Raw genomic sequence first — 27189 nt, 5'->3', positions numbered from 1 at the left:
CACACACACACACACACACACACACACACACACACACACACACACACACACACACACACACACACACACACACACACACACACACACACACACACACACACACACACACACACACACACACACACACACACACAAATATCAGACACACGCTCATCTTTAGTCTACAATATGTTTAATAGAATGTGATATTTCATTAACACTAAAAATACAGCTCATTGTTCAGTTCAATTGCTGTTTTTAAGGGACTATGAAATGAATATATTTGATTACATACACAGCTGTATCATTTCTGAAAAGCTGTCTCCAGAGTGAAATTAAACCCCAAATGACGTCATTAATAACATCCTAGAAACTGGAGAAGTAAATAGCCAATAGCTAGAGTTTGTTGACCAGAGCCGAATGAAATGTAGAGACTACATTTTACACGACATACAAGCTCAAACACACAATCACAAACAAAATCATAGGCACCACAGAAAGTGTGGATTTCCAAAGTCTGTGAGCAAAGATGACTGTGTACATTTGGATATTTTGACGCCATCGTATGTCACTGTGGAACAAGGAATAGATAACCTCTGCTATAGTCTGCTAAAACTCACAATGTACCGCAAAAACGGTTTCCCCCTGATCATTTTGAAAGACTTATTCATCAATTCAAAAAGTGTTTAGCATCCCAATAGTGCTCTGATGAGACAAATGTATGCTTTCAATCCATAATGGACATAACAAATTATTATCGCTACCAGTAGGCCTATGCATGTGAGACATTTAAGAAACATAAATAAACCATACAAATACAATTAGTTTACATATACTGTAACTCAGTCTAAAATCAAGCAGCACATCAATATAAGCACTATCCTAAGCCATTTTTTGGATGGTTTCTGAGTTGGTTGAAGAAAATGTTTGAGGCAATTTAATGAAATACAAATGTTGGCCGGCTCTGTTCTTTAACATTTGTGGCCTGGAGAATCCATTGGTCTCTACTTCCAGCACACGTCCTGATCTGACCACACACACACACACACACACACACACACACACACACACACACACACACACACACACACACACACACACACACACACACACACACACACACACACACACACACACACACACACACACACACACACACACACACACACACACACACACACACACACACACACACACACACACACACACACACACACACACACACACACACACACACACACACACACACCAGTGTGAGGGAGTCTGTCTGGAAACGCTAGAGACGGAAAGGAGGTCTGGGAATGCTGAAGGGGGGCGAGAGTGAGAAGGGAGGAGAGTTGGAAAGTTGCAACTTCAGGGCAATATAGACCACATGCTATGGGAAGGAATGCTTATGTCTTTGTAGAAGAGTAAACGAGCAAATGAAAAGAAGAGAGGAGGAGAATGGAGGAGGAGGGAAGGAAGGAGGGAGGGAGGGAGGGATCTAAGCTAAGTTCTGCAGCGTGGCTCTGTGTCTGAATGAAAGAGGCTCTCTCTCCCACTCTCTCCTGTTGTCTGTGTGCATGGCTCATGTCTGCTGCAGCAAGTGAGCACATGTCCAGAGCAAACACAGCGAGTCTCTCTCTTGACTTCAAGCTTGAAGTAAATATTTTCGCAGGAACTTCACCTGAAGGTGCAACTTTAAATGTAGGTCCCTGCCTGACTACTTTCAGCAATATGACTGCTTTCTTTGAGGGTTGCTGAGCATCCAGAAAGTAACTTATCTTTTTCAGAAATGGTCATATGATGGACATTAAGATGTTGTAACTTGAAGACTGGGACACTTTTTTTTTAAGAACTTGTGTTGTGATCTACAGGTATTTTTGCAGATACTACTGACAAGGATTGAATCTCTCCACCAACCAGACTTTGGGACATTGCTTCTACCAACCGGCACACACATCCTGGACATCTGCATTCAATCAAATGCATTTACTGGAACTGGATCAGTTTCAGCTTACTTTGCACACATCCAAATGTGCAGCTTGCCTTATACTATCTGGGTTCTGTGAAGTGTACATGTCAACTTGCAGGCAGGTGTGATGCTGGGTCAGTGTGTTTGATCGCCTATAGAAACACACACGGATGCATCTGCAGAGACCAGGACATCAAATGAGGACATCCAATCCTTTCAGAAAAATTCATTTTGAGTCTCAGCCCTGTGCTTGACAGATGCTGCTGGAGATTTAACATGTGCATTGTTTTAGAACAATGCTCTCCTCTTCTCACACATTGTAGAGAAATATCACACCCAAGCTGCTTTGATTTACTGCATAATTGGGTCAAGAGCCAATTTATCCTAATCTGAAAGACAGTATCTTCAAACCATGGCCCTACAGACCTGTAATTTGCATCACTCCTTGATTTCTCACATCCTTCCCTTTGTCCTGCTGTTACTTCTCCATGCCTGGGGAGGGTGCTGTCACCCCCAGTGTTTGGATTACAAGCCTCCGTTTGAGCCCCGACAGCCACTGGTCTTCTGTAAAGAGTATATCAAGTTTGGATGCTGCGATCTGGAAAAAGATGGAGAAATATCAGCCAAGTTTTACACCATCATGGAACACTTTGACCATTCAGGTTATGAAGCCTGTGGCAGGTACATACGCAGCATCCTCTGCCAGGTAAGCAACACATGTAAACAATCATATCATTATTACTATGTTTGATAATGTTTCCATGTGTTCAAAGGATTATTTTGGTATGATTTGAATTATGTTGTAATTGATTTAATTTGTGACATAAACTATATTTCTTTACTGTAAACACACACCTGTCACATGCTAAAGTCATTACCGAAGTAAAACCCACATTAATCTTTCCACCATGGGTTAGTGTAGCTATTGACTTTAATATACACGTTTTTGTGATACTAAATAATTATGTCCTGCTTGCAAGGATTACATTTGTCTGACTGAGGATGTTTGCTGTCTCTACTTTGAAACCTGGATTTAGTGTCCAAGGTATTGCACCAAGATGTCTTAAAGAAACAGTGTGCATATTTTTAGTCGTTTATTTAAAGCATTTCCCTCTGGTTTAGTTTCTCAGGTAATAACATTGCCACTCATATTTAAAATGGGAACCAAAAAGCCACCAAGCTTGTCTCAAACACAAGGTTCTGTCTCACTCCAAAGGATATTGTGGTGTGGTTAACATCTGTTAGAAAGCACTTACTCATGCTTAGAGAGTTAAACCACATTCTTAACTATTGGTTATGTGTTCTTGGGTGAACCTAAACCAGTCAAATAAAGCTGTGCAATACACGTTTAAACTTAATTTGAGATAAAGACCATAAACTCACCATTTGATAAGAACATAACTAAATCCAAATGGAAACCTTTGAGGCAGAACCTCAATTGAACTTTGGACACATTGGCACAGATGTTCAAATGTTGACTGGACTCACTGGTTTTGTCATGTGTGCATAATACTGTCTGCAGTAAATCATCAAAGAGAGTATGCTTCCTCCCTGACCAATTCCCAGTCTTTTTTTAGTGTCTTCTCTTACACAAGATGGACAGAGACATGACTCAAGACCCTACATCAGAATGACTTCATGGAAAAAGTTGTACCACCAATTAAACGCCACATTTACGCAACCTTTTTTTACTCCACAAAATTCCCTTGAAGATCCTCACAAATTGGAATAACCTTAGCTGTCTTGAATTGTGGAGGGGAACCTGAATCAACCTTAACTATATAAAATCTTCATGATTGGTGGATGAAAACAAATTCAAACTGAATATAATAAAACTTTACATTTCTTTTTAAATTTACATTGATTGCATTACTTTTCCATTTAAAGCAATGACACTGCATAAGCCCAACAAGACATTTTCAGGCTTAATGTTATTGTGATAATGGTGTTAAACTGCAGTAGAAGTATACAGTATAACTCCCAATGAGGAGGACGAAGGCATATGTTAAGGTCGGTTTCTATTTCAGTATCACTTTGTTTTTAATTATTTTCTGAGCTTGCTAATCTTAAACAACTTCCTCCTCTCTTTCACTGGCAGACTGAGCCTTGTAGCCAGTCCCACACTGATTGCATAATTACAGTAGGTGCTGACTTTGCAGCACAGACTAACTTTGTGCAGATGGTGAGTGCAAATGGAATGATAGCTGCAACACAAATCTGTCTCAGCTCATTAACCTCTTCTTTAAATCCTTATTTGGAGAAAGCCAAAGAAAACGGTCTGTGGGCTCTCCCGAAAATAAAACCTTTGTATTAAGGCCAAAACAAAAGAAAAAAAAAAAACTTCCTGGAAGTTTAATTCATCATGCACTATGTTAAGACAGTGACAAATCCTCTGACTCTTAAAATATAGGTTTCTACCATTCTGGTAATTATAGCCCAGTGTGGTTCTTTCCAAGCAGGGTAAACGTTCTAAAGACAGCGCTGCAATGCACGTACAACTTTCAACAAGACGTATAGTAGCAGTGAGATGTAGAGTCTATAGAGTCCTTAACAAAGTAAATATGAACATCTGAGACAGGGGTTACACACAACATTACACACAGACCTACTTTTAGAAAGCACAAATTATACGGTTACTTAGCATTAGAATTCATTTATAAAATTATTAAAGAAGCACAATTATTATAATAAAAAACAAAAGTGTTTTGGTTACAAACTTTTTCTGTTTTTTTTATTATTTCAGTCTTTTGATGTGGTTATTCAATTAAAGTGGTTAATAGCACCAAACTGGGCGTTTGTTCATTCTTTAAATTATGAATATTTGTATTGTCTTTAACTCTTTGCTAAAAAATAAATCTACTTAAGAGCCTGACTCAGACACACTCTGTGGTTTTCAGCTCCAAGGGTTGCAGTTTGAGGTAAAAGATTCCCTGGAGTTGCTCAGAGTAAACCCACCACACTGAGGCCCGCTGTTCTCCATGCACTGCAGGAGCTTCCGAGCACTGATATCAATAAGAGAGAGAGAGAGAGAGAGAGACAGAGAGAGATAGAGAGAGAGACAGGCTGATAGACAGGTGTGTGTGTGTGTGTGTGTGTGTGTGTGTGTGTGTGTGTGTGTGTGTGTGTGTGTGTGTGTGTGTGTGTGTTTGTGTGTGTGTGTATGTGTTGTTTTTGTGGGAGACAGGAGGGAGATTGTCATCTTCCCCCAGCTGACAGAGCAAACAATCATTTCCTCCTCCGGCCCGGGGTACAGGATATATCAAGTTCCTGCAAGAGAGAGAAGGGATGGAAAAGAAAAAAGAGTGAGAGAGATGACATCAGTAAAAATAGATCGGTAAACTCTATGAAAACAGGAAGACAGAAGTTGAAAAGTTCAATTATTTAGAGCAACTGTTTTAGAATAATGTGTTTTTGTGTCTGTGTCTTGTCATTCAATAATTGAATTGAAAAGCCATTTCAAGCATTTAGTGAGCACTTGGCATAACAAGACAACACTGAATTAATTGTTTCCCCAGTTGCATTTTTAATAAGCAGTGTTTCTGCATCTTTTAGACTCTTGTCTCCAATGACAGCTGAAGAAAACTGCAGATGTTCAAGTTTCCAAACAGTATGTGAGAGCCCCATACCACAACAAATCCCCAACACACAGAAATGCAGTATCCATAGTAACTGACCCCAACTATAATTGAATTTACTTGAACCGGGTCGTTTTGTAGGAAAGTTGAGGCACAGGTACCTCTCTTCCATTTTTTTTCCATCTCCCTTTTCTTTGAACCTTACTTTCTCTATGGGGGTCCATGTTCACACATTTACTGGCCATCTGTTTGCCATGACTCCTCTCTCTGTCTCTCAAACCACAATTTGGACATTAAAGTGGACCTATCATGCTGTATTTGAAACATATATTGTAGGGCCATACCTATATAAAACATGTCTGTGAAGTTTTTCTTTTCAAAATACCAAACAGATCATGCATTTGAGCTATGCCTCATTTCGCTCTATTTGCTCTTTTCCAGCCCTGTTTTTGCAAGGGCTGATTCTGCTTTTGTGGCAGACTACAGCGCCACTTACAGGCCTGGCATATGTACTACAGCGTCTCCAGCGCTTTCGAGCGGTCTCTCATTCCCCTGATAGGTGGAGAGTTGCCCATATAGGCGGAGCACCCCTTTTCTGACGTCAGAAAAATTCAAATAATAATCAGCTCCGTTGCAGCCCTGTTTTTAGAGATTTGGGTATGGAGGAAAAGAGAGAGGGTTGTGTTTTCTGACACTTGGGGACACATATTCATGTATAAAAGACGTACAAAAGTGCATTTTGCATGATAGGTCCCCTTTAAAGTGCAGTATGGAGTCAGTAAGGCAGAAGACAAAATAAAGGCTTTTATTTCCAGCTTAAGTCTGAAGGGTGTCGTATTGTCATACTGATATTTTGTACAAACTGTGAAGTCCACTGAGACAAATGTAACATTTGTGATATTGGGCTATATAAATAAACATTGATAAACATAAACATTGATTGGAAATTCAGTTTATTCTTAACTGTACAGCGTAAACAACAAATTATGGTAATTTGAAGAGGCTGCATTGTTAGGGAACAGCTGTTAGCACTTACATAGATGCATTTATCCTACCCTATGATAGTAGGATACAAAATAAGACTCAGAACAAAGGCTGTCTGTTTAATTTCAGAGGGTCAAACAGGCGAAGTACAGACACTGCAGAGCAATGTGACCAGTGCCTTCTTGTTTCCCAGGAAGGCTCTGATCTCTGCCCAGCAAAGCACTTTTATGTTATTTAACAAAGAGTCTCTGTTACAGCTAACTTCTCTTCATCTCTTCTTTGGCCAATAATGAAAATCTAATCATTTGTATACCTTTTTTTTATTTGAGGGGTTCTATGCCATAATCGTAAGGGTTAGGGTGAGGGGCACCAAGAACATTTCTGAAAATTAGACTAATGTAAGACTACTAAAATAAATGAATTATCTCAAAAAGTGATAAGTATAGAGAAATAACACATTTTTAATTGTTTTATTTAATTGTTTATTTGGCAGGGACAATGCACAGTAGTGAACACTTAAAACATTTAAATGTGTCAAGCGTAACAGTGCCAGATTTAGCTTTGAGCTCATTTCCATCCGCAGTCCTTCACATAAAGCATTTAAGAAGTTTACATTTTACAAACATACAGTAGCAAAAACAAAATACATGATATGCAAAAGGTGCAAAAGAGCAAGAGCAGCATACACAAGTATTTATGACATGATAGTACAATATAGCAGATACGACATATAAAGTGCAAGAGAAGATACAAGAGCTACCTAAAGTGCAAGAGGAGATACCCCTGTATTAAAGTGCATTTAGCGGTGATTGCTCATCTGTTTGTTTCTCAACCATTCTTTAAGTTGACCTTTGAAGCTATTGAGAGTGGGACAATCCCGTATCTCAGTTGGGAGGTTATTCCACAACGAGCTGCCTTTAATGGAAGTACATTTTGTCCAAAAGTGGTCTGTCTACGGTGGACCTCACAGTCTCCTCTGGTTTCTGACCTAGTGCAGCATCCAGTGTGTTTTTTGCATAACAAACCTTGAGGCACATAGACGGCATGAACGCCACATCTTCTTCCCTGTCCGCCTTTCTATTATATTCATTATTCATAATATGTCATAGTTAATGGGGAAGCTTGACATGCACAAAGAAATAAAAGTGTATATTATTTATAAGCAGAAGATCCAGGTAGAAGCACACACCCACATGCACTGTTAAGAGACAGAGTTTGTCTGTGTAGGTGTATGAATCAAGTGTTTGTTTCTTGTGTGTATGCTTTATTGTTTTCATGACTGCACTGTGTGATCTCGGAAAGCTAGTTAATACATATTCACAAGAATTCTCAGATGAATTTGCATCTAATTACAATAGATTATTAGCATGTGGTTGCAACTACATAATAAAGAAGACAATATTTATTTGTTGTCTACATTATCTTTAAAGTGCTCTTCTTCCCTTAGACATTTAGGAGAAAAACTGAAGCAATCTCGAAAAACTGCTGAATCTTTACTTACCTAAAAGTAAGACACAGCAGCAACTTTTTGGTTCAAGGCTTACAAGTGCTGCTAATAAGAGTACGTCTAAGACCTTCTGATGTGTGCTGAATTATTTACTATAAACGTTTTGCATTCTCCAGACCAGTTAATTTTTGATACCTAAAAGCCAAATGTATTTGTAAAATGTACTCATCCTTGGGCATTACGCAAACAAAACATGACAGTATTCAAAATCCTAGGACCATTTCACCATCAAGTTGTAACTTGTCAACAATGTTATCCTGTTAGTTTGTCAGCATGATTACGAAAAAAAAACGCCTGGCCTGATTTTTAGGAATCTTGGTGGAAAGGTGAAGCATTAGACAAGGAATAAACGTATTACATTGTGGGGTGTTTCCCAATCATGGTACAAAAACAATTATTATTGTTGTCAACATTGGGAGATATGACAGTTGGACTTCTTCTACGCTCCAGGGTGCTCTTCTAGTTCAGTTGTGTTTTTTTTTTACCAGTGATCTCATCTTTTTGTGCCTCGGGCTTTGTTTTTTATGGTGATGATCGGTTAGGAAGATCTGGCTCTGAGTAAAAGAGCACCAGTTGACCACACGATGGTTTGGGTGTCATGCCTCCGTGTGCATGAAGCTTACCATTCTGGGTGTGGACAGTGTGGTTGTGACTTAATAACTGACTGGACCTTTCCAGGGATCCATTTATACCATACACTAAGCAGCCCTGACCAGTCATAGTGAGGCAGTGAAGAGCTGCGGTGAAATAAGTACACAAATCCTATATTTACGTGATCCATACATATCCTGTACTTTACCTCTGAGGTAAACACATTGGCCTAAAGGAGGGTTAATGAGTGCAGACAAGGATGAAGACCTACGTAGATGGGACCAGAAATATCCAGCAAGACACAGTTACTCAGATACAATTATGAAAGTGTATGTTTGTGTTAAATCCTCTTTCCCCTTGCAGGAGTGTTCTCCATACTCGGCCCACCTGTTCGATGCTGAAGATGCTAACACGCCCATGCGGATGCTGCCTGGCCTCTGCGGGGATTACTGCTCCAGCTACTGGCTGCAGTGTCGCTACACGCTCAGCCTGCTCTTGGAGGACTCGGGGAACCCGCAGCAGTTTGCAAACCTGACTGCAACGATAGAAGAAGACCGCAAAATGTTTTGTGACTATCTGGAGCTGAAGGACAAGCAGTACTGCTATCCTAATGTGTTGACAAATACAGGTATGGGGTAGAAACAGGTTCAGCAGCACACACACACTCACACTGATGAACACTCTTCTGATCTTACTGTGGGGTTGAGTGGAAAAGTGGAAGACATTTTGATTATCCCACTTAAATAAACAGCCAACACGAACAAACAGGTTGTCAGAGACTGAAGAAATTGTTTCCACTGGCAGGAACCTGAACTTGCACTTACAGAACAGTCTTGTTATGAATTATGAGCAGACATTGCTTCACCTTGTTATCCTGCTCATAAGGATGTCAAAACAATGATTGTTTAGACATATTACACAGTATACAGCTAGCCTCCCCATATCCTATGACAACAATCCATTAGATGAAGATGAAGAAAGTTGTATTGTTTTGATCTAGAACTGGCAGTAGTAGGTTTTATATGCGCAGGTTCGATTTGGAATGCAAGATACCAGGTCAACTCTTTTCTATAAGACGCACTTATATTTGGTCCTAAAACCCTTTCCTGTTTTGTGTGCATCTAACATTCCATTTACTGAATGTTTTTACTCCTTCCTTTCTTATTTACTTTTCTGTCCCTAGAGCTGAATGCTAACCTTGGCTTGGTCCGTGAAGATCCCACGGGATGTCTGGAGCTGTGTTTGCAAGAGGTTGCCAACGGGCTCCGTAACCCTGTGGCCATGATTCACGCAGAAGACGGGACTCATCGATTCTTCGTGGCGGAGCAGCTGGGTTATGTGTGGGTGTATCTGGCCAACGGCTCCAGGATCGACCGGCCTTTCCTTAACCTCACCCATGCCGTCCTCACATCACCGTGGGCAGGAGACGAGAGAGGATTCCTCTGCATAGCCCTACACCCAAGGTTCATACTTCTATTCAAGTTATCTGTGAGGGTTAGGGACATCAACAATGATGGTTTTCATGATTCTCAGTGAAAAAAGGTTGCTAAGCATTTGTGAAAAGTATGATCTCTTCTGCTTCCTTTTCTTTGCAAAGGTTCGATGAGGTCAAGAAAGCCTACGTGTACTACTCTGTGTCAATAAAGAAGGAGGAGAGGATACGTGTCAGCGAATTCACTCTGCTAACAACCGATGACAACCAACTAGATCACTCATCTGAGAGGTGAGGAGAAAAGTCTACAGAAACACAAATGGAGACATATTAGTTATTTTAGAATATGTTGTAGTGGAATATTTGTAAGATCTGGTATTCGACACATTTAGGACTATTCTTGAGGTGGTAGAGCCAGCATCCAATCACAATGGAGGGCAGCTTCTATTTGGCCGTGACGGGTACCTGTACATCTTCATCGGTGATGGTGGCCGAGCTGGAGACCCATTTGGAAAGTTTGGCAACTCACAGAACAAGTAAGTACACAAACCAATATAGTAGCTAGAGTGGGTTGACTTTAGTTTTTTCTTAAACTCACATCAAATTTCCTGAAGTAGCCGACTGTTGTTTCAACAAAATATGTTTTCATGTTACAACAGCATACCTGAAAACTAGCTTCAAATCTGTGACGTGAGCCTTGGAAAACTTTGACAGTAATGGTTTGGAAGATCAATCTACTTGCAAAATAAACATATCCTTTGATTGTTCTTAGAGGTTGTCATGTCATGTCAAATGTTGCGAGACACCGTGACATTGTTAAGATGTTGGCTGGATAACAATACCAAAGTCTGGTTAGAACCAGTTCTGCCAAAAGGAGTTCCCGATAATTCAATTCCAATTAAGTCTAATGAAAAGGAGCAGATTTATGGAGGAAAAACACTTAAAAGCTTTGCAGACTCTCAAGTTGCTCTGTTGTAACTTTAAATTATATATTTTTGTAAGACTGGTTATCGTCCACTTATGAAAATACCTGTAATTTGAAAATCTTGATTGGCTTAAATGCTACAAATTAGTTTAATTGTGCATACACCAATTATCACAAAGATGCATGGCAGGCCCTGTAGAGCACTTCTTCAATTGGAGCTGCAATAACAAACTTATTGTTCATTAGGGGGATTATTGAGAACTCCATTATGTATATTTTTTAAATAGAAGTGCTCTCATTTCATTTCATTTCAAACCTTTATTTATACAGATAAAATCCCATTGAGATCATTGATCTCTTTTCCAAGGGAGACCTGTTCAAGTAGTTCCACATGAAACATAAAAGCATAAACAGAACAACAAAAGGACATCATACAGCATCATTTACATAATTATCCACATAACAAGTCCTCCAACTCATACGACCAAATGGGTCGATTGTTTAAGCCCTTATTACGACCAAATATGTCGTTTGTTCAAGCGCTTAATACGACCTATAATTACGTTTTAAAATTGTCGGCCTCTAGTGCTCCCGTTCAATGCAAACGTTACAGAGGGTTGTTTATTCACAAATAACCCTCTCTGTAAAATCCTAAATTGTAGGATAGTTTGGCCATTAAAACGCTTTATGATTAGATTTCTAGCGAGAAGTATATATTGTACTTTTAGAATCCACGTCCAGTCGATATGTAGGATCTATAGTTTGATAGATATTACGAAGATGATTTGAGGTTTCGTCAGGACAACGTGTATATGCGGCAAGCTTCCATGTAAAGTTACGGGTTGAAAACAGTATTTCCGGTCTCGTCGTTTTCATAATAAAACCAATGATCAAATGATTTAACAGTGATATCTGCACTACTCATCCACTAAAAAACATCAGTTTATCCTAGTTAATTATACGACATTAATTGGTTTAAATTCTGTACAATGCTTTTGTGTTTTTCCCATAGGTTTTTTTCTTTCGATTCTGAGGAGACACATTTCTGTTTTCAGAGGTTTTGATAGGCTAAAATCACGCCGCAATGCACGTCGGGATATGGTGTTTATGTGATATGAAATCGGAAAACATTAAAAAAATAATAATAATACTTTATTCCGAGTGTTCTTGCTTTTCTCTTTGAAAGTCATCACATAACGGCATTGCAATACATGGTTCGGCTGTATTAAATATTACAGATCTGCCCTAGATATGTATTTATAGAGCCCTGATCAGAAGACCTTTTGACAAACTGGAAGAGATGCCGCCAAAACTGAATACGTGACGTGGACCATAAATATATCAACAATTAAACAACATCTTCCATTTCTTTTCACACAATACGTCTCCTTGCAGTATCAACACTAATTCGGCTGACTTTTATATTTGATCCAATTAGTAGATAGTCTGTATTTATACTATAACGGTGCACAGCTGATAGAAAGGGACTTTTTTGTAGTTTTTAAAGATATTACTGATTTTCTGAACTACCTTTCCAACTCCTCATGCAGTTGACTGTTACAGGTCTATACACGTTCATGGTACAATGCATAAGCTTCACATCGAGAGACTGAAACTGTATTTTCCTTTAACGTTCTGTTTTAATTTCACAATAAAGTTTATAGTCATATTATGTACGATATTATTATGTTTTATTAACTAGACCACTGGTCTAAACCGCACCTTCTAGTGGTTAAAGCACGTTATTGAATTTAGTTGTAGAATAAGTTATATTTGATGAAAACATTTCAATATTAAGAGTAGCCTACATACAAAATAGGGGTCAATGATAGAAATATAGAATGGAAAATATCAAGAAGATACTGTAGTGATCTCTACAATAAAACAGTTTAGTGCAGGACGTCCAAAGATATTAACAGGAGGATGTGCAAAACAGACAAACTGATAAGGCTGAATTTTACTCAGGTGTAACTAAAGTCTGATTTAAGGGTTGTTTATATTTCACATCATTAATCAGAATCTGCAAAGTAAAATAAATAAATGTAGTAGAGTAAAAATACCAGGTTAACCTCTGAATTGTAGTGGAGTAGAACAAAGTAGTACATGCTGCTGTAACAAAAACATTTCCCAACTTGGGATCAATAAAGTATCTTAACTTAAGATGATCGATGGCTACTGCCATATTTGCTAAATGTGCATCTGAACCTTGACAAGTGCATGTTTCAGGCTTATCAATTAACAACAGGAGGGGTCTCAGACATAAGACCAGCTGTCATGTGGTATTAATGCTGCCCATTATGGACACAAGCAATTTTCACCCATGTATTAATTACATGTTTTAAATTTGATAACACCAATGTGTTTCGTATCCCCTAAACCTCCAGGGATGTATACATTTTAATACTGGCAACTTCTAATTGTGGGAAATACGAAAGCGAAACACACAATAGCCAGCAAGTGTAATTCTGGGGGGGAGGGCCGGGCTGGATCCGTCCAAGTCCAGTTTTGGATAGTCTGGCGTGGTTCCATTCCATTTCAAAGAGCTGTTTGACAGCGTAACCTTGTCGCACTGCCACTCCAATATCCAATCACAGAGCTTGAGGGATAATCACGGGGTTTGTAAAGCAAGGCGGATGTTGTAGTCCCAAACGATAGCTGGGGATTCTGGGTAGTGTAGTGTCTTCGGAAACTCTATTTTTTCATTTCATTTCAAACCTTTATTTAACCAGATTGGTCCCATTGAGATCATAGATCTCTTTTTCAAGGGAGACCTGCAGCATATAGGTTCCACATGAAACATAAAACAATAAAGGACATTATACATTATATTTACAGGATACATAGTTATAGACATTTACAAGTGCCCATTGTATCGGCAAGCATTTCATTTACCCTAGCTTTAAAAACATGCAGAGGAATGAGATTGCTCAGTTTCAATTCTTGCTGAAGATTGTTCCAAGCAAGTGGAGCTGCGCACATAAAAGCTGTCTTACCGAAGACAGTCCTTGCTCTTGGCACATCTAACAAGACCACATCATGTGACCTCAGACAATAGCTGCTTGCAACTCTCTGTGTTATCAGCGAGCAGATATAATACGGGAGTTTACCCAACAAAGCTTTATAGATAAAAGTGTACCAGTGACTGAGCCTCCGTACAGAGAGAGATGGTAAACCTGCCTTGGTATACAGTGTACAGTGATGTGTAAGCGCTTTACAATTTGTGACAAATCTCAGAGCACTGTGATACGCAGCATCCAATTTGCTCAAGTAATTGGCAGGTGCATTCATATACAACAAATCCCCATAGTCCAGCACAGGTAAAAAGGTCACAGTGACTAGCCTTTTCCTGGCCTCAAGCGAGAAACAGGACTTGTTTCTGAAAAAGAAACCTAGCCTAACCCTCAGTTTTTTTAGCAGGTTATTGACATGAAGTTTAAAAGAGAGACAATCATCAAGCCAGATACCCAGGTATTTGTAACAGGCAACAACTTCAAGTTTTGTTCCTTGCGTAGTTACAATATCTAAAACAGGCTCTGGAGTATTTTTAGCTTTTGAAAAGAGCATTACCTTGGTTTTCTCAACATTTAAAAGAAGCTTTAGTTCAGAGAGCTGAGTCTGAATAGTGTTAAAAACAGCTTGTAATTTAACAACAGCCTCTTTAATGGAGGGACCTGCACAATACATTACAGTATCGTCCGCATAAAAATGTAAAGTAGCTTCATCCACATTATCACCTACGCTGTTAATATATATGGAGAATAAAAGTGGTCCTAAAACAGAACCTTGTGGTACACCATTAGAAATGTTTAACCACTCAGAAGACAGCCCATCAAAGTGAACACATTGGGACCTTTCAGAGAAGTAGTTCACAAACCACCCCACTGCATGGCTGGATATGCCTATACTGAGTAGCCTCTGCTTTAAGATGCGATGATCAACGGTGTCAAACGCTTTGGAAAGGTCAATAAACAGAGCTGCACAACTCTGCTTATTATCTAAAATAGTAGTAATGTCATTTAACACTTTCATTGTCGCAGTGATGGTACTGTGTTTCTTTCTGAATCCTGACTGATGTTTAGACAGGATATCATTTATACATAAAAACTCCTTTACTTGTTCACTCACTAAGCGTTCAAGCACCTTAGCCAGAACTGACAATTTAGAGATTGGCCTATAGTTATTTAAAATAGTTGCCTCCCCTCCTTTCAGTAAAGGCAAGACATAAGCAGACTTCCATACTTTTGGAATTGTGTTCGTGCTGAGGGAGAGGTTAAAAAGAGAAGTAAGAGGTGGAGCAATAAAATCTGCAGCTATCTTTAAAAAGAAAGGTTCTACGTTGTCCGGGCCAGCCGGTTTCCTAGGATCTAACTTGGATAATGCTTCATGAACAATACCAACAGTTAAAGGAGTAAAACTGAAAGGGTTTTCCAGACCACATTGTTCAGAGTCAAGGATTGGAGTGTTCACAGGAGCCACACAGCCAAACAGAGAGCCACAAGACACAAAATGCTTATTAAAACAATTTAGCATAGTAGCCCTGTCTGATATAATGCCAGATGCTGTGGTAAGGCACGGAGGTAGCTCATTTGGGATATTACCAGTGGAAATCGATCTATAGTGTCTAAACTCCGAAAAAACAATTTGTTTCTCCGAATCGAAGGTTAAAAACACAAAAGCATTGTACACAATTTAAACCAATCAATATTGTGTAATTAACAAGGATAAACTGATGTTTTTTAGTGGATGAGTAATGGAGATATCACTGTGTAATCATTTGACAGTGTGGGGAATACTTCCGGTTTTATTATGAAAACTTCGAGACCGGAAATACTGTTTTCACCCACGCTAACTTTACATGGAAGCTGCCCCATATACAGTACACGTTCTCCTGGCGAGACCTCAAATCATCTTCGTATATCTATCAAACTGTAGATCCTACACATCCACTGGACGTAGATTATAAAAGTACAATATACACTTCTCGCTAGAAATCTAATAAAAAAGCATTTTAATGGCCAAACTATTCCACAATTTAGGATTTTCCAGAGAGGGTTATTTGTGAATAAACGACCCTCCGGAGCGTTTGCAATCGACAGGAGCATGTTGTTTCTTACACGACCACTAGAGGTGCTACACTTTAAAACGTGACTCTGGGTCGTATTTAGCTGCTGAACAATCGACCTATATGGTCGTTTTTTGTAGGAGGACAGGCTGCCACATAAACAGGTACCAATAGCTTCTGATTGACTAGCATCCAACCGAGCTTTAAAAACATTTAGTGGCACCAGATTGTTCAGTTTCCATTTAATTTGCAGACTATTCCAAGACAGAGGAGCTGCGCATCTAAAAGCTGTCTTCCCTAAAACAGTCCTAGCAGTTGGCACATTTAATAAAACCACAGCATGCGATCTCAGGCAGTAGCCACTTACAATTTTCCGTGAGATCAGGGAGCAGATATAAGATGGAAGTTTCCCTAGCATGGCTTTGTATATAAAAATGTACCAGTGACTGAGCCTCCGTACAGTTAGTGAAAGCAAACCAGCCCTTGCTCTACACTTTCGGGAGGATTAACAAGGCTGAAAGTTAGCACGCCACCGAAGATTATTGAAGAATTTGCATAAATGAACTGTCCGAAGATCAAGAGTGAAATATATTTCCATTATTGGACTGCATATGTGAAGTAATTGTGGAAAGAATGTACTGTAGAGCATTAATTAAGAAAGTACAGTATGTCCATTGTTCTCTTCAGGATTAAGCAATGACAGTAAATACATTTATTAACCCTTAGGCTGCGGCCCCACGAGGACGAAAACGGCTAAACGCATAGGATTAACGCAAACGCAATCGCAAACGGCTTCCGTCCACATGCAATAATTATCCGGATAGTGTCTGCCCACACGAGACCGCTCCGTTTAGCTCCAACCGCTGGAGAAGCTGCAGTACATATGCAGGAGCCTCTACGTGGCGCTGTAACTTCCTCCACAAAAGCAGCGAAGAAGCATGGTTGTCATGGTTGCCCTTCTGTTTATTCTCCGCGGTGGGGGCCGAGGGAACCGGGCAGAGTTTTTCGCCAGTCAGCGTGTATTAAAGTTGAAATCTTCCGGACAAAATTATAAAAGTGCCGGTCAAAGGTCTTCTTTGTTATTTATTGAGCTTTAAAACAAATGAATAACGACTCTATATAATATAATGATAAAATACACGGAGCCTCTCTTTTTCCTCCTTCTCTTCGGACAGCGTCAGTGTCTGTCTCATGCAGCAGCTGATCCAGTAATGAGTGACCCGGCCGACAGTAAAAAATAAACATATTTATAACTAGTTTAGGGAGTTTGAGAGGTAATTAAAATAGCTAAGGGTGATGATCTGACTTGAAGTGTGTGTTTTGCTGCAGCGGGAGGAGCTGTAGGTGGGCAGAGCTGCGTGTCTCCGTCCTGTCAGATTAGACTTCACTCGCGAGAGAAAGATAAATAATCTGAATTCAGGATGCAGTTTACTTTGACGTGGGGGTGAGCAGCAGAGGTGGGGAGAGGCGGGGCTATTGCCTCATCATTATTGCTGTAGATGTTGCACAAACAACTGTAGCATGGTCAATAGCGTCCGGAGCACGATAGCAACTCTGCGATCCGCCATTGTTGTTGTTGTTGGTGGCGAAACACTTCAGCACTGGCGCGGGGTAAACGGAGGTGAGCAGAAGAGGTGGGGAGAGGCGGGGCTATTGCGCAATCACTATCAGTGATCTGAAAATGTCCGTATAGGGCGCACACACAGAGCTGTTTGACCCCCCAGAGAGTGGCGTATGCATTTCTATCCACCTTGGGACCCGTTGTCGTTTCCTCAGTCGTTTAGTGCCATATTCGGTCGTCCTCGTGTGGCCGAACGGTCTATATGACACTAAACAGTAACGCAAACGACCGAATTCGTCCTCGTGGGGCCGCAGCCTTAGATGCATAAGTGGGTCTTTTTGGACCTGGTGAGGTGTTTTCTTGAAGTATCTTTGTAATTACAGTTTTGTATCATTTCATATTCCAGCTATTCCTCAAAAAACACGTTTTGGATATCATGCCATTCACATTTTAAATGTACATTTGAAGAAATTGTAGTTTTTGTATTACTATCCCAAGCTTCCTTAAGTGGGACAAAAATGACCCGCTTGCATGTTCTATGGAATCCTGTGGGAACCTTTGATTCTTATCACCTGTTGCTGTCAGGAATACATTCACTGTAGACCACACAGACTACATCACAAGTGACACCTCTCTGGAAGATTATTGTACACAGCAAGATCTGATACCTGTCAGTATAATAATATCAATAATAATACTACATTATATTTGTATAGGGCTTTTCAAGGACTCAAAATCGCTTTACAATATGTAAAAAAAATGTAATGTACATTTTTTTTCTAAAATTATAAATTGTGAAAAATTAAATATAAAATATTTCTAATGTGAACCAAAATATAATACTAAATATTATACAAGTGATTTTTCTTAACCAAAATGAAAAAAATGGCATACAAACGCATATTATTCTAATACGGGTCCTTTTAGACCCACTTATGGAAGAGTGTAGGGTCCAGTCACTCTGCATCTAAGGGTTAAAGAATAAGCCACATAAGCATCTGGTGGCAGTCCACAGACGTCAATGGGAGATGTGGCAAGATGTGTTGATGGCAATGGTGCATGTTAGCTTTATAAAATGAGCTTTTGTTGAAAGGACTGCAGGGAATAATGTGTCTTTAATAAACAAATACTATACTATGTTGGTAAACATTACTCTCCTCTCATCAACATGACCTTTGCAGTGTAATTAATTTGATTAATTTCATAGAAAGGCTAGCTGTATCTAAAGGCATTGTTTCTTTGTGTGTTTATGTTTATGTATGTGCACATAAGTTTGTGGATGATATTATGTGTGAGTTTTTTTCACTGTTATGAAAGATTAGCCTTGATTGCTACAAGCTACAACTGTCATTCTTCATTATCATTTGATCAACTTTCAGTGGCTTACATGTTAATTACAGCTAAAGGACAACAAAGTTGGAAGGACAGATATTACTGCACAATACTCCAATTACTTAATGCATCATAGTTACACTACATCTACAAGTACTTGGACTATAATACATTTTAAAACAACATTAATGCATTCATGTTAAAGAATACCTTTGTTTTGCTCATAGAGAGGCTAAACTGAATTTAAACCAAGACTAAGAATAAAACAGATTAGATCTAAGGCTGGGACATCTTCTGACTCATTTGATCAGTATTGGGTTAATGACACTTTAGGAACCATTTCACAAGATTTATCTGAGATGCTGACCACTTTTCTCCAGACAGTTATAGCGTAGCTGTTTCTTAGGGGTTTTGTTGACAGGCTCCATTAGCCGTTCGGGGAATGAGGGAGCATACAGAGCGCCAAGTCTAATATTGACACTACACGTTACTGACCGCCACACATTGGTATGTGGAGAGAGAGAGAGAGGAAAAAGGTGTACAAAAAAAGAGGTGAGAAATAGAAAGAAGGAACAAAGACGGCGGAGGGATAGTTAGTATAGGAAGTGGAATAGGTTAAAATAAGAGATTTAGCAGATGATTGGACAGAGAGAAATGTGAAGCATTGTAACCAAACACAGTTGGCCTTTACCAGGAAAATAAATGCAATTTTGATATTTCATTGCAGAAAAAAATAGGTTTTTCACAACAAGTAGAAAAGAAAATGAGACAGTGTTATGTCAAAGATGAAACAAACATTACACAAAACGAACAAAAATTACAGGTAAGGATCTTTTTGTATCTGCCTTTATTAAAGCACTCACTCATTCTGTCACCTCAGCCAATCCTTTTCATTCTCTCATCTACTTTCTGTTTTGAAAAGATCAACACTCCTCGGGAAGGTGCTGCGTCTTGATGTGGACAACAATGACGATGGCACCCCGTACAGCATCCCCTCTGACAACCCTTTCTTGTATGAGAAAGAAGCTCGGCCCGGTAAATCAGCTTACATTTTCTACACATGTTGGATAATGTTATGATATCTCTTCACAGTTAGGATGAATTGAATATTTAAGATTATGGCACAATTCCAAATATTAACTTAGACTTTGAAATGTGTGTCTACAGTGGGGCTTCTCTAACTGAGAAATAAAGAAGAGTGAACACTGAGAATAAAAATACGCCTTTGGTTTCTGTACTCAGCCTCACAAAGGATGCATGGTATTTGTGTTTACATATAATGTGTTTTCTTCCCGTTCAGAGATTTATGCCTATGGAGTTCGCAACATGTGGCGTTGCTCCATCGACCGAGGTGACCCCACCACAGGCCGAGGCGGAGGCAGGTTGTTTTGTGGTGACGTAGGCCAAAACAAATTTGAGGAGGTGGACCTTATTGTTAAAGGTATGATGACTTTAGTTCAAAACACTATCTCTTTAAAGAGAGAAAGATTTCAATACCTCTAAATTCACGAGCACACTGACAGCGTCTTTATCATATCTCCAAAATAAATGGTTCAATCTTACACTAGATGGCTGTCATTATCTACTCATCCTCATGTCATATAAATCTGTTATCTAAAGACCACACAGAAATTGAGTCAGACATTATAGTTTAATGTCAGCCTTCCTTACAATTACAGTGAAAGGGATCTGCTTATGTAGACACCCACAAGAGCTATGAAATAGTCATCTAATTACAGCCAAACAATACTCTTCTCAGTTAGAAACTTTCTACAGTATATTTACTGCACCGTGAGGCAATTCCATTTTGAAATAATGGTACGGTAGCTGTCTGCCTGCGATGTTGCACTAACTTTGTATGTACATGTTTGAAGGAGGGAACTACGGATGGAGGGCCAAAGAAGGCTTCAGCTGCTACGATCGCAAACTCTGTCTAAACTCCTCGCTAGGTGAGGACGCTCTCCTGGCTGCTGCCATGCACTTACAATCTATAATGATGAGGATGATACGTTTCACAATATATATACTGTTAAAGGCTGTGAAAGCTTCTTAACTTTAGGTACATTTAAAAAACACTTAAAATTCTTCATGCTTAGTGTGTAGTGGTATTGTCTTCTTGTTATGCTGACAAAGAAGTTAATGTTTTTATTTTATGTCGATGTCTAGATGACATCCTGCCTATCTTTGCCTACCCCCACAAGCTGGGCAAATCAGTGACGGGAGGTTACATCTACAGAGGCTGTCAGATGCCCAACCTCAACGGACTCTACATCTTTGGGGATTTCATGAGTGGGTTAGTGTTTCTGCGTTATTCCATAATATAAACTTCACATATCTTCTTTAGACACATTCTCGCCCTCACTGCAATGTGTCCAATGTGTCATAGTGGCCATAGTACACAGCCTATTAAAACAGACACATATATTTCTTTGTCCTGGAAATTGTGGATATTAAGCAAAAACCTTTCAACACGACACTTCAACATCAACCACTACAGTAAGCATGAAATGCTTGATTTTAAATGTTGAATTGATGTACTGTTTGTTTCTGTTCAGGCGTCTGATGTCTCTGAAGGAGAATGTCGCTTCAGGTGAATGGCAGTACAGAGAGATCTGCATGGGAGGAGACCAGACATGCAGATTCCCAAAACTCATCAACAGTTATTATAAATACATCATCTCTTTTGCTGAGGATGAAGCAGGTACGTTTAAAAGTTAAAGCAATGTTGAATAACTTGACTGAGCCCCATTTCTTTCCTTTCAATAACTTGTGTTTGCTATTTTCCATTTGGATTGTCTTTTACTCTCCACCTGTCTCTCTCTTTTCTCTGTCCATCTTTCTAGGTGAACTGTATTTCTTGGCCACTGGAGTGGCGAGTGCCAAGGCCAGAGCAGGAGTCGTCTATAAGATAGTGGATCCTTCCAGGTAGCTAAACATTACAAACAATAGTAGAGCAACAAATACACTTTCATCATACCTGCAGAGCTTTGTGGGGAAGAGGTTTTTAGAGTAGCTGATCTTAGAATAACCTACATTAAAAACATTCAGAAGTACTTGTATAGGTTGCATGAGTGACGTTTTTTTCCCCCTCTCGTGTCTACATAGGCGAGCAGCACCAGGAAAATGCAGCTTCAAACCTGCTCCTGTTAAGATAAAAGGAAAACTGGTTCACTTCTACCCCAAAGAAGGTAAGGTTAAATAATGTTAACATTTGAGACAACATTTCCTGGTAACCTTCTGTTGCACATTTAGTTTCTCAGTGTGTTTTACATCCAGCTAAATTATATTGTTTATTATTATCATTATTTTGTCAATGTGCAACATGTAGAAGTTATGTTTCATAGTCTGAAGCATTTTTTCTTACGCTGATCAAATTTATTTTTTGTTTGCAGAGTTCGTAATCAACAAGAAACCAACAACCACACCAATACCAACAACATCCACAAGAAAAACTACAACAACAACGAAAACACCCCCAAGAAGAAAAACACCAATTATTATTATCAAACCACCAATGCCAACAAGAAAAACAATAATAAAAACAACATTACAGACAACAAGAAAAACACCCCCAACAACAGCACTAAAAACAACCTCAAAAACAACAATTAAACCAACAACCGTACCAACAACTGTCCAGAAGGCCATGGAAACAACCCCCGCCCCAACCACACCCACCGGTAGGCCCACTGGTGAACCTGTTCACCTTACCAGCTCCACTGATAACCCAACTACTAGCACCAATGTTCACACAACCACTAAGGCAACTGGTAAAACTAACCGTAAACCCACCAGTAGACCAGTGCAGGGAGAAGCCACCAGAGTGAAACCAGCTGCTTTCTTCTTCTGTGCTCTACTGTTGCTTTACATTTTAACACGCTAATAGCCAAATGACTAAACTCTGTGCAACTGATTTTCATTCAATGATTAATGCTGGGGGATCTTAGTTGCTAAGTGAGATACAGGCAGTATAGTGACTTAACTTTAGAAATAAGTCAAATTAAATAAATACATACAAAATAACATGAATAGTTTGGCAGCTAAGTTCAAGTAAGTTTACTTTGAAAATTGATCAGAACCTTTTTTAGATAGTTTTTGGTCGGTATATAAAAGGTAAAACAAGCAGCTAATACAATATTTTAAAGATGTCTTCTTACATGAAAATAGAAGAGATAAAACAGGTACCAAATAGTGAGGAGAGAAATCAACTACAGTAAAACAGTGAGTGGGCCCTCTTGATAAATGCAACAGCAATCTATTTATATTAAATTATTCTATGTTTTTTGTGCATAAAAGGTTATTATTATAAATCATTGAATGGAAATATTCTGAAACGTGATATAAAATACACCAGTGTTACAGCTTTTAATGATGTTCTGCTAACTGCTAACCGATCATATTTAGGAGGTTTGCCTTTGCTGGCGCACAGGGTAAGGACTCAGGTACAGGGCTTTTAGAAAAAGTAGAAACTTGATTTCCTGCTAGCATACGTTTCTTTGGCTGGTACAAGAAACTTGAGCAGAAACAATGGTGCTTATTTTTGTGTTGGGTATTTGGAATACTTTAATTTAAATCAAGTACTTTGGCATTATTTATTTTTAATAAATGGTTCTGCATCAGCTTCAGTTTGGACATTCATCTTTGTGTGTCTGTGTTTATGTCTTTCCTTTGGATAGCATTGCTTTAAATGGCTTGGAGAAATCTGAGATTTGTAACATTCTCAGTTCTAAAACTACCTTCTTGGTGTATTACTAAAAGATATGTTGCAATGTTTCAAAAATAAGCTTATATCATTTTTGGAAACAGTGGGATACAGCAAGGTCTGCCAAAGTTAACACAATCTAAAGCTCACTAATACATGTGTTATACTGCCTACTCACAGAAACAAAAGTTTGAATATAAATATTTAAAGTTTCACAGGGATTCTTGGTTGGATGCATTGACTTCTTTGACACTTTTACCCTTTTGGTCTGGTGGTATGCATATTCTGTTATCTTTGGACGGATCCAGACTAGCTTTCCCCTTTCTGCTAAATTAAGCTTACTGGAATTAACTTCATCATTACCAACATAATGGTATTAATCTTCTCACCCACTCTTGGCAAGAAAGACAATAAGCACATTTCCCAAAATGTCAAACAAAGCACAGTGTTAAACTACATATATTCAAATAAAGAGGGTGATTCTGTCTCTCCATCAGGTTATCGCACAACCATCATGACTGCGGCCTTCACTAGGAGTGCTCAAACATCAATCATCCCCACATCTCCAACCAGGAAACACGGGACACCCCTTCAATACGCTCCTATTACCACCTCCAAACCTTTAACATCAGCACAACCTCCTCCTTCCCCATCCACAACATCCATGAAACGCCCCAAGGTGGCTTTGACCTCTGAGCGCCCGGCAGCGTTGACCACACCACGGCCGCAGTATTGGAGTCTGAAACCCACGACATCAGGATACAAGCCCCAGAGACCGCCGATCAACACAACACCGACCAAAACACAAGAAGAGGGGCTGCGGCTCGGAGAGAAGCTGGAAAACACCGGAGGGGCTAACCAAGTATACAAGAGGCCCCGAGGAAGAAGTCGAGATTCGAAGAGAGGGAGAGGAGGGAGAGGAGGAAGAAAGCTGCGTGCCGGCTCGGTGCGACTGGTGACCACTGATGGATTATCAGATCGAGGCAGACTGGAGATCTTTATCCGTGGGGAGTGGGGGACGGTATGCGATGACCTTTTCACCAGCAAAGCAGGTTCTGTGGTGTGTCGACAGCTCGGCTTCACCACAGCGTTGGTGGTGATGAAGAGGGCTGCCTTGGGGGAAGCGGACCGTAACGTCAGGATCCTGTTGGACGACGTGGAGTGTGAGGGCGGGGAGAGGTCGCTGCTGGAGTGCAAGAGATCCAGGGTGGGGAAACACAACTGCTCACATGGGGAAGATGTAGGGGTGATCTGCGGTTAGCATGGAGGAGAGGAAAGTAGAACAAAGTATAGGAAGGGAAGGAAACAAGGAGGCAGGGGAGGAATGTGTGTTATGTATTGCATACAAGAAGTAACAGGATGAGGAAAAAAAGTATTAGAAGAGAGTATAAAAGATGACTGCAGACTGCTTTATTTTCAAGCATGAATGTTGGTGAGGTTGGACAGGTTGCTTAAATGTCTATGAATTGTATTTTTTTATACATATTCATGTTTCATAATTATGTCAGAAGACATATGTATGTTTTTTATGAGATTTTTTTTTTTTAAAAGGTCAATAAGGAATGAGTGAGTGTCGGAGTAACTTGAATCCTACTTTTGAAGTGTTTTCTGTTTACATACTTACATGTGGCAGACACCAGATCCTGTTAGACAGTCAGGTGTGTCCTAAGAGAATATATTTGTATTTTTGTATCATCTCAAGCATGTCTTTTCTTTTTCTCAAACAGCTTCTTATATTTGCATTTTGATACCTTTTTTTAATGTAGTTTTAAGATGAACACATCTCAAGAGTTTTAACAAGGAAATGCTGGACATTCTGAATGATGAATGTAATAAAAGGTTTCCTATTTCATATAAAGACTGTGATATGAATAAAGATGTACTGCAAAATGACAGCCTTGCTCTTCTCTATTATTCTCTGCCAATAGTGATCTGAGGAATGAAGGCTTACATTGATCAACACCGGCTTCTCTACAGCTGCGAGAACAGACACATATTAATCATGAAACTATTTTTCCCACTGTATGGCTCTGCTTGTGTTTGGTTTCTGAGAGTTCCAATAACACTCCACTAATACACGACTGATTTTCAGAAATCTGTGGGATTAAAGCAAGATTTTTACCATGGGAAAGAACATTTGTTTTAGGGGAAGGGAAAGTCCAACTGGCTTGCCTTTTTAAGTTCAATATTGTCAAGGGAAAGAAGGAAAGAAAACAGACTACAAACATATTCAAGTGCCGACAATTATACTCTCGATAGAATTATCACTGCTCAGTAAAGTGAACATGTTCTCCCCCTTCATTTCAGTTAAGTAATTTCAGAGGCAAAACTGTAATTAATAAACAAAAAACATATTTATGATAAGGAAAATAATCAGTTTACATACAAATGTCAGAATAACATTTGCCAAATGAGAAAAATAAATGATTGAACTCCAGATTGGGCACATCATAAAATCTGGTTTCCCAACTCTTTGTGTCTACATTATATGAAGACTGCATTGACTACATTGTAACACTGCCACACGCATCTTTTAAGAGTTGTTGTTTTTCTTATATAACCATTGAATAGAATCAATGTAAATATAAAATGTGCCAGTTTTGCACATACGGTACATCTTAAAACAACAAGAATAACAAGCAGTAAATGCAGACTAGCTGTCTGGCAAATAAATGTGTCTGCTTGCACACTGTAATGTTTTACAGTTCCTGACACACCACTAAACTATAAGGTGCAGTGCATTGCTCAGTCACAGCGGCGTGCATGAATGATTACAGTAAAGGTAACATGTGTGTGAACCTCATGTGTGTGTCTGTCTACGAAGAATATGTTTCTATCCCTGTTCTTTTTATGAATCCATGCATACTTTGATGGCATTCAGAGTGTGTGATGTCAGACAGCATGTACGCCAAAAGACAAACCTGACCTTGCCAAGGGAAAAGTGTTTTTTATTTCAAGACCTCTGTACTATTTTTAGAGCTAAAGAGTCTCCAGGCAGTCAGGCAGGTAAGCATCGGAGTTCATGAACATGGGCAGAAAATATCCATCTACTTTGGCTCTCAGTATTTTAGTGAGTTATAAAAATATAAGGCCTTTCAGATAGAACCGTTTAAGCCTATATAACAAACGTGAAACTTTGCCTAAAATTTATTTTGTATTAAAGAATAAAATGATCCTTACTAACACCGTTTTTCAACAGCACACTGTGAACAAATGGTCTGATATTTGTTTTGCTTCTGCTTCTAGACCACAGGGAGGCAGTCATGTATCAAGTATTATCACTAGTGGAAGATGTTATGAGAGCAGTTCATACGAGCCTTCACATGAATGGCAACTGGGGGTTTCAGTGGGTACAATTATGATGAAAATCTAAAAATATTTAACATGAAAAAAACTGTAGACTTCTGCATAACAACATTGTCATGGGAAAACATTACTATAATTAATGCAAACCATAATAGACACCACCGACTGTCGTACATTGCAACACTTTTTTAATCCCCGTAATAAACAACATAACAGTGTTAATCTTTGATGGTGCCTTGTGAAAGTAATTAGTAAGAAGAAGGCTGGTTATAATGTCAA

At 39.2% G+C, this 27189-nt stretch overlaps 1 protein-coding gene across 2 annotated transcripts; it reads left to right on the top strand.

Moving 5' to 3' along the window:
• Positions 1-1497: 1497 nt before the first annotated feature.
• Positions 1498-25481, top strand: LOC117457584 (HHIP-like protein 1). 2 transcript variants are annotated; one of them, XM_034097737.1, is made up of 15 exons: positions 1498-1665; positions 1836-2639; positions 8954-9218; positions 9774-10053; positions 10188-10313; positions 10415-10558; positions 19825-19937; positions 20203-20343; positions 20777-20851; positions 21069-21195; positions 21458-21603; positions 21746-21827; positions 22008-22090; positions 22295-22582; positions 24102-25481. In XM_034097737.1, exons 2-15 carry the CDS (start codon positions 2346-2348, stop codon positions 24863-24865), a joined length of 2928 nt encoding a protein of 975 aa, XP_033953628.1. In that variant the 5' UTR covers positions 1498-1665; positions 1836-2345; the 3' UTR covers positions 24866-25481. The 2 variants fall into 2 exon arrangements, with proteins under 2 accessions (XP_033953628.1, XP_033953627.1); XM_034097736.1 differs by having other exon boundaries at positions 1498-1733.
• The last annotated feature ends 1708 nt before the right edge of the window (positions 25482-27189 follow it).

This window comes from Pseudochaenichthys georgianus, chromosome 13 (genome assembly GCF_902827115.2).
Source record: "Pseudochaenichthys georgianus chromosome 13, fPseGeo1.2, whole genome shotgun sequence".
Lineage (NCBI taxonomy): Eukaryota > Metazoa > Chordata > Actinopteri > Perciformes > Channichthyidae > Pseudochaenichthys > Pseudochaenichthys georgianus.
This window is presented reverse-complemented; position numbering and strand designations above follow the sequence as displayed.